Source organism: Arachis duranensis, chromosome 3 (genome assembly GCF_000817695.3).
Source record: "Arachis duranensis cultivar V14167 chromosome 3, aradu.V14167.gnm2.J7QH, whole genome shotgun sequence".
Taxonomy (NCBI): Eukaryota; Viridiplantae; Streptophyta; class Magnoliopsida; order Fabales; family Fabaceae; genus Arachis; species Arachis duranensis.
Window position 1 is genome coordinate 6,060,628 of NC_029774.3, and position 8,077 is coordinate 6,068,704.

Consider the following 8,077-nt stretch of genomic DNA (forward strand, 5'->3'; position numbering starts at 1 on the left):
TTTATAAATAAAATCAAATAGCTTATTTTTTCAACAAAGAATATATATTTATCTTGAAATTTTTTTTCCATTATAAAATAAATTGAAGAGTAAAGTATTATTTTGCTCTCCAATATTTTAATTTAGTCACTAACGTTTTAAATGTCTTATTTCAGTCTACAAAACTTTTAAACGCCCAATTTCAATACTAAAATTTTTTTAAACAGGTTCAATGTTTCTCACAATTAAATTTGACACAAACAATTTGCATATTGAAGAGCTAATAGCATTCGATTTCAGTATATAAATAAAATCGATCCACCAACGATCACTACTATAAAAGTTTTTCTTTTAATTTTGAAATGTTGATGATTAATTGTTAGGATTTTGAAATTTTGTACAAAAAGAAAATTGAGAAGAAGTGTTACATGAAAGTTTTAGTTATATTTTTTTAACATATGGAAGAAGATATGACTTAACTATTAACGTCATTAACATCTACATCAATTATTCCGTTAACTATTAAGATCAAATTTAATGATAGGACCACATTGAACTTGTTTAAAACTTTTTAAGATTGAAATAGGATGCTTGAAATGTTAAGGACTAAATTAGGATTTGACCCAAATAGTAAAGATCAAAATAGTACTTTATCCTAAATTAAATATAACATCTAGACTCTGGTTTCTAAAAGCAATGACCTACTTGTATTATTATTAGATTCTCCTATTTATCTTCCTCGTATCATTTGACTCTATTAGTTATATAGTCAAAACAATATAAATAGAATTTTTATCGAGTCAACTTGAGTTAGTCAAGTGGTTAACTTACTTATTATTCACTAAAACATGTATTGGATAATTCAAATTTTATTTTGTCTTATATATATAATAATTTATTTGCTAGCGGTTATTACAGCGGTAAAAAATATTTACCAAAAGTTATTATGAAAGTGGTTGTTAAAACAATAATGTCACCTTATTCTCACAATAGAATATCTCACCGGTGTTTTCCTTAACTATATTTTCTATCTATGCAAGTGTTTACCCTAATGAGAGTTTTCAAATTGAGAAAACTAATTGTATATAACTATAGAGATGATCATCACGAGAGACTAGACATATTGCATTTAGCAGTGATTTCGGCAAATAGATGCAAAGGCAATAAAGAATGAAGACAAAGGTAAGACATAATGCCATTAAGATAGCACCAAATTTCGTTGGACATTGAAGAATACTACATACAATGTAAGACATTTAGGACAGATCAACCACCCAATGAGCATTTGCTATTTATCTTTATGCACTTTTGGTGGAATATCCTGTTTGGCAAGCAATCATGTTTTGTGTCTATTACTCTTAAAAATAAAATACAAGTCAAAAGTGTATACAACCTAATATCCTATAAAACATTCAATATTCATTGTAACTTAAGGGTCTATACTCTATAGTATACTCTATATATAATGCTGACCATAAAGGTTTCTTTCCAACCGTGGGATCTATTTCTTTAATTTTATGTCTCTTAAGTCAAAATATTAAGTTAGGTTCGTTTGAATCCTCGTTCGTTCATATTTGCCAACTATATATATTTTTTTCTTTTTGCTATGGCCTTTAGAATTTACACTTTTTTTGAGTATCATTCAACACTTGCTGTCTCTCTGACAAATGTCAAGGCCTCCACAGTCCGGTTTGTCCTCAATGTTTGTCCATTTCATACCTTAGACAAATATTTAGATAGAAATTTAAACATAATTGTATTCGTCTGAAGTTAATCATTGAAAATTATCAGATAATAATTTAATTAAATATATTAAATTATTTAATAATTTTTAATTATTAATTTTACATAAAACAAATATGTGTTAATTTTTACCAAATATTTAAGATGTTAAAAGTTTTTTTTAGTCTAAATCATATGTATTCTTTTGTAAAAGATAATTTTGTTCAAAATGAATAAAATTACTAGAATATTATCTTTTTAATCTCACGTTTTAATCTGCGGTGGTTAAAAGTCATATAGAAAACAAAAATATAAGTAATTATAAATATTTTAAAATATGAATTAAATATACTCAAATAACATGAATTCTTTTTTCTCCTTTTCTAGAGCACGTACTCTTGTCCCTATTCTCCAATCCACCTTATAAATGCATTTATCAACTTAGTCTCCAATAGGTTTTTCTTCCTTCTTCTACTACTACTTGTCATCACACTCACCCCAATACAAAAACAACTAAGTTAGCTATAGCCAATAGGTGCAACAATGATGATAGATTCAAACCCTCCACTCTTGCACCATTATCAAGCACTTCTAAGGAAATCTGCCAAATTCCAACATGCTAATAATAACAAGAACAATAATAGAACTTTTGAAATTCACAATGATCCTATAGTGGATGAATGTGAGCTTCCACTGATAGACCTTAGTGGTCTTGAAAGTTGTAATGCCACAGAAAGAGTGACTTGCACTGCAGCAATATGCAAGGCAGCATCAGAATGGGGATTCTTCCAAGTAGTAAACCATGGAATAAGCACTGAGCTACTGAGGAACATGAAGGAAGAGCAAATGAAGTTGTTTAAGGTACCCTTTGACAGGAAGGTCACTTGTGAGATTCTGAACAATCCTTACAGATGGGGAACACCAACAGCTACTCGCTCAAACCAGTTTTCTTGGTCAGAAGCCTTTCACATTCCTCTCACCAAGATTTCTGATGCAGCTTCCTGGGGTGAATTCACTTCTTTAAGGTATAAAAATCACTCTTATGTATATTTCTTTTGGTGACTTATAATCTTCCTTCTCAACATGGTTTTCTTAATATCTTCCTCAGAGCTCCGATTCGAGAATAAAAGAATTGATGTTGGTTACAGCCTAAGATATTTGACAATTCTGTATTTTAGTTGAAAATCTTTCTAGTTTTTCCATCCAAAAGGCTGAAAACTCTAAACTTTGATTAAGGAAAATAAGTGTCACATCACTTAAATCCACTTAGCACTGGTATGCACAAGCATTGCTAGTTTACTACACAGTCAAAAGAATGTAAATGGAAAATTTGGAAGAATTATGATAGTTTTTTTATCAGTCAAGCCATGCATATGGATAACTTGTTTCATAGGGAAGACACCAACCATGACCAAAATCATATGGTGGAAGTGTAACTTTCTCTTCTAACTCCTTGCATTATGATGATAGTTATATGAGGTTTAAGAACCAATTCAAAAATTTATTAAAATATGTAGAATGAGTGAATGATAACTACTAGAATCAGTTATTCCATATCTTGACAGGTTGGCTTTCAAAAGTTTATTGTTGTACATGCACTGGTCCCTCTTGAGTAAAATAATAGTTTGGAACCAACCAGAATTCAGATAACAATTTAACAATGGGACAATAGAATTATTGCACATGCATCATGCATGATCTCACGTTTAGGAACTGCAACTTAATTTGTTTGTTTCTAACTTTTGGATACAGGGAAGCAATCAATGAATTTGCACCAGCTATGTTAAAAGTTTCTAGATTATTAGCAAGCATTCTAGCAGAAAACTTGGGCTACCCAAATGATGCAATTGAAAAACTCTGTGATGCAAGCACATGCTTTCTGAGATTAAATCACTATCCATCATGCCCAAAATCCCAAGATGAAATTTTTGGATTAGTACCTCACACTGACAGTGATTTCCTTACAATCCTTTATCAAGATCAAGTTGGTGGCCTCCAACTCATGAAAGATTCCAAATGGGTTGCTGTAAAACCAAATCCAGATGCTCTAATTGTTAACATCGGTGACCTTTTTCAGGTAAAAACTTATATGGAATTATTAGGTATTATTGAAACTATTCAAGTAACCATAGTTACTCTATTTTGTTACTACCAGTAGCTTCCTTTCACTTTCAATCAATCATTTTTAACATATATATCATTCTTAAATAGTATGACCAACTACCAATAAGAAAGTTATATAATAATACTAGAACTAAACACGACACATGCCAACTTTTTCTCTATTATATGCATAAGAATCAAAGAATCTATAATTCATCCTTTGACAAGAATAAAATGGGCCACTTATTACTTATAATACATTAATACCTTTGTCTTTAAATAAACTGTGTCTCTTTTGAAGGCTAAGAATTAAATTGAAAGAAACCTAAAGTGAACCGGCTTAATTACTCTCCAACATATTCAATAATAGAATGATTGCTGAACACAAAATGGGTATTGATACAACCCCTAGTGCCAAAGATGCATGCATATTCAAATTTTCACATCAATTCTCTAATAATACTACCTTGGCTATAGAAAAAAGAAAAGAAAAGAAAATAATTATTATATGGTCAATTATATATTAATGGATTCATTCACTAACAATGGCTTTCATTTTGGAAATCCAAATACAGGCATGGAGCAATGACGTGTACAAAAGTGTGGAGCACAAGGTAGTGGCAAATGACAAAATGGATAGATATTCCATAGCATACTTCCTATGCCCTTCTTACAGTACAATAATAAATGGCTACAGGAAACCTTCTTTATACAGGAAATTCACATTTGGAGAATACAGACACCGAATTCAGGAAGATGTCAAGAACATAGGACACAAAATTGGACTATCAAGATTTCTGCTTTAACATACAATTAGGACAACCAACAAAGCACTAGAGAAAATGGGCAGTTCCAATATTTTTTATTCCTAAATAAGCTTTTCTGTCCAGGTATATAATATGTAATGGAAAAAAAAAAAAAAACAGAGTGAGCAGTGCTTACAAGGCACCCAAGTAGAAGCACCAGAACAACATAGTTTTATCCTTTCCTATTTTATATTAACATCTCTTAAACAAATATGGATGTACTTTGTATCAAGTAAAGACGATTGAATGATTGTGCACCCAACATAAAGTTATCCAATGTGAGAGTGGTATTCAGATCTCTAAAGCTATATGAGAGACAAAACTCAAATAGAAATTGTAGAGACAGAGAAAGGTTTGGTTGTTTGTTCTACTCAAGGGCAGGTGTTGCAGGTAGCAGACAAAATGCATACAAAGGCATAGAAAATGAAAATTAGATAATCTGATTACATAGAGCTATAAAGAACATGATCATATTCATGCAAAATCATCAAAACAAAAGAGCCAATATCATATGTAAAGTCTGAGATAAGTCTTGTTCCAAAGCATGTATATGCAAATAGATTTTGCTTTTGCACTTAAGGCGCTACAGAAAGCACTCTACCCCAACACATGGTCCTCCTTTCGCTGGCTATGACTCTAAATATAATTTAGATAAATGTCTAAAGTTAGCCAAACAGAAATAAACCCCACTTTATCAATGAGATAGACCGAACATACTATTGATGTAATTGTTCCAATCTCTTATTATTAAATTTATATGTCAAAATATAGAAAAATTCACAAGAAGATTCCTCCATTGATAATTAACTAATCTGAACTAGGTAAGAACTGTATAATAATCAACCAGAAACATGCATATTCCACAGTCATTGCAATTATTAAAGTTAATCATATAGGATCAATATAAACTATAAGTTCTCTATAGATGACAGAAAAACAAGAGCTCATATGTTTATTATGTGTTCACTTATCTTCTACGGTTGAGCTGATGATAATGTACAATGTAGTCTATACAATAGCTGCGTCTAACAACCTATTGCCTCATGATGTGTCAAAGAAAATGCTTTACTGTTGTGTCCCCTAGCGATGAGTGTTTAGCATTTCAAATACATTGTATCAGAATTTGAGGTATGAGGAGCTTTACACCCTAGCAAAAATGATTGACTTACAACCAATCTAGGATAAAACGTAACTTCTCGAATGATTTAACAGGTTTTAGTCAAGAAACATTGCAACCTTGTCTTTCAAAGTGCTTCTTTTCTTAGTCAAGGGGACAACTTCTTCTCCAACATGATCATCTTGACTTTGTCTAGTGCACTCATAGGTAAATTCTAAGTTATGTACAACAGATTGCTTTTCTTCCTCCTTCTCGAGGGGTTTGAAACCAAAGTACATCTCCAGAAATTCTTTAGCAGGATTAGCTTGTTGAAAAGTGCTTGTAGTAATTAATTTACCAGGTCGAGTGGAACCACAGAGAGTTTCCCTTGAAGAACTAGTTGTTTTTGTGTTCTTGCAACAGGAATCAAGAGCAGTGCCTGGTTCACTATTAGTTGGAATTTGAGATTTTGATTCACCCTGTCTATTGGATTTTTCTTGCCTCTTCTTGTATTCATGTTCTTTGACATACTGCATGCACATGACAATAGTTTGAATGCTCTATTATGATGACAAAAATGGTGAACATATTTCTATTTAGATTACTTGAGCAAACTTTCAAAACACATAAATTTTCTCCATCAATCTTAACAGAGAAGAAAATTACCTGTTCTGCTATGGTCATTAAATCATCCACCGTCAACTCCAGATCATTTTCATCATCAGATGCTTGACCTGGAATTACATCAGTACTATCACGTCTATGATCCTCTAAATTTCGGCATTTCTTTCTAGACGACTTACGAGCTTGATCCATTGGTCCATTGCCTTTATTGTTCTTCTTTTGAATGGTACTACCGCTGCTTCCATCACCTTGGCTTGATTTTCTTTTTCTCTTAGCTTCACCCTTTGCATTTAAGTTTGATTTCCTCTTTGAAGCTCCCCTGTTGTGATCTATCTCTGCATTTTCCTTTTCCTTTTGAGTTTTACGATTTCCGCCATTCTCTGTAGCTACGTCCCCTTTGTCCACAGAACAAGTAGTTTCACCAACATTGTCAGAGTTACTCACATGATTGGTACCAACCTTCTTCACCATCCATGACGGTAACTGACGTTTAATTCCCTCAACAGAAGTATGCATTCCTATTATCAAAGAGAGAAAGCATTTTTAGGTTACAATCAAGCAGGAACAATAATTGAATCACCGACACAGAATACACCAAATTTCCAGCACACAGCAAGCATGGTGATTTTGTTTTTGAAGATTGTGAAAAACAAAAAATAAGCAAATTTACAGTGAAATTAAGATTTACCCGTGGAATTAGTAGCAAAATAATGTTAACAACTTCAATTTGGGGGAAATAGGGTTTCGCAGAACAGTGTTGTTTGACATTTAAAATAGGTTTCGGAAGGGGCGAAGAAACTCCAAATTAGTAAGAAGTAAAATTTGCACGGAGACAAGGAAAAAAGAGAACGCTGGCTTCACCATACCTTAGAATTTTAGGGTTCCGCTTCGATGCCCATATGAAGCGTAAGCTGATTGGAACTGTTCAGAGTACAGAGATTTCGGAAGAAAATGGCGTTAACTAACTGTCAACTGTCAATTGATTCATTTGAACCCAATAGAATATTTGTACAATGTATATAATGGACTATTTATTTGACTCCATATGAGTTAACTCCGCCTATGTTACAGTTGCGGTACATAGCCGGTCCCAAGCCCGGATAAAGGAGGAGGGTTGTGTTAGGTTTTCGGCAACCAACATAAAAATATAGCCGAACTCCCATGACATGAATCAAAGACATTATTGCGCTAAAGCTAGGTCGTTGCCCGGAAGCAACGCGCTGTATGGCTCGAGTACGGTGTCAAAGCAAGAGCCACTGCATCGGTGCCCGGATATAGTGTTAAATGAGCAAGAGTTTTCGCGTTTTCGTGAACGGACGAGGGTAAATAAGCTAGTTCACAAAGAAAAAGGTAAAGGTCGAAACGGCAGAAGGTTGAGATTTGGGACATGGAACATAGGCACTCTAACAGGAAAGTCCATGGAGGTGGTGGACACCATGACAAGGAGGAAGATTAATATTATGTGCCTACAAGAAACGAAATGGGTTGGCGCAAAAGTTAGGGAGTTGGATACTTCTGGTTTCAAACTTTGGTATACAGGAAAGGTGAAGAATAGGAATGGGGTTGGAATAATTGTAAATAAGCAGTGGAAGAAGGACGTAGTGGATGTCAAGAGGGTGGAAGATCGGATTATCTCTATCAAACTTGTGGTGGAGGGAGGTGCTTTCCATGTGATTAGCGCCTATGCACCGCAAGTGGGTTCGGACGAACAACACAAGATAAGGTTTTGGGAGGATCTAGAGAGTTT

At 33.4% G+C, this 8,077-nt stretch overlaps 2 protein-coding genes across 3 annotated transcripts; one reads left to right on the top strand and one right to left on the bottom strand.

Moving 5' to 3' along the window:
* The first annotated feature begins 2,110 nt into the window (after positions 1–2,110).
* LOC107477002 (gibberellin 2-beta-dioxygenase 8-like) lies at positions 2,111–5,448 on the top strand. Its single transcript, XM_016096970.3, has 3 exons — positions 2,111–2,726; positions 3,454–3,778; positions 4,380–5,448. The coding sequence occupies exons 1-3, from the start codon at positions 2,245–2,247 to the stop codon at positions 4,608–4,610; spliced, it is 1,038 nt and encodes a 345-aa protein (XP_015952456.1). The 5' UTR covers positions 2,111–2,244; the 3' UTR covers positions 4,611–5,448.
* An 88-nt stretch (positions 5,449–5,536) lies between these two features.
* LOC107476530 (uncharacterized) lies at positions 5,537–7,317 on the bottom strand. 2 transcript variants are annotated; one of them, XM_016096347.3, is made up of 3 exons: positions 7,197–7,317; positions 6,373–6,848; positions 5,537–6,236 (listed from the first exon to the last, which is right to left on the bottom strand). In XM_016096347.3, the coding sequence occupies exons 2-3, from the start codon at positions 6,844–6,846 to the stop codon at positions 5,826–5,828; spliced, it is 885 nt and encodes a 294-aa protein (XP_015951833.1). In that variant the 5' UTR covers positions 6,847–6,848; positions 7,197–7,317; the 3' UTR covers positions 5,537–5,825. The 2 variants fall into 2 exon arrangements, with proteins under 2 accessions (XP_015951833.1, XP_015951834.1); XM_016096348.3 differs by lacking the exon at positions 7,197–7,317 and adding an exon at positions 7,019–7,186.
* Between the last annotated feature and the right edge of the window lie 760 nt (positions 7,318–8,077).

Excerpts from the sequence above, each read along its gene's own strand:
- LOC107477002 (XM_016096970.3), top strand. The coding sequence starts at position 2,245 with ATGATGATAGATTCAAACCCTCCACTCTTGCACCATTATCAAGCACTT. Across the intron at positions 2,727-3,453 it reads GGTGAATTCACTTCTTTAAG|GGAAGCAATCAATGAATTTG; the intron begins GTATAAAAATCA and ends TTTTGGATACAG. Across the intron at positions 3,779-4,379 it reads ACATCGGTGACCTTTTTCAG|GCATGGAGCAATGACGTGTA; the intron begins GTAAAAACTTAT and ends ATCCAAATACAG.
- LOC107476530 (XM_016096347.3), bottom strand. The coding sequence starts at position 6,846 with ATGCATACTTCTGTTGAGGGAATTAAACGTCAGTTACCGTCATGGATG. Across the intron at positions 6,237-6,372 it reads TAATGACCATAGCAGAACAG|TATGTCAAAGAACATGAATA; the intron begins GTAATTTTCTTC and ends ATGTGCATGCAG.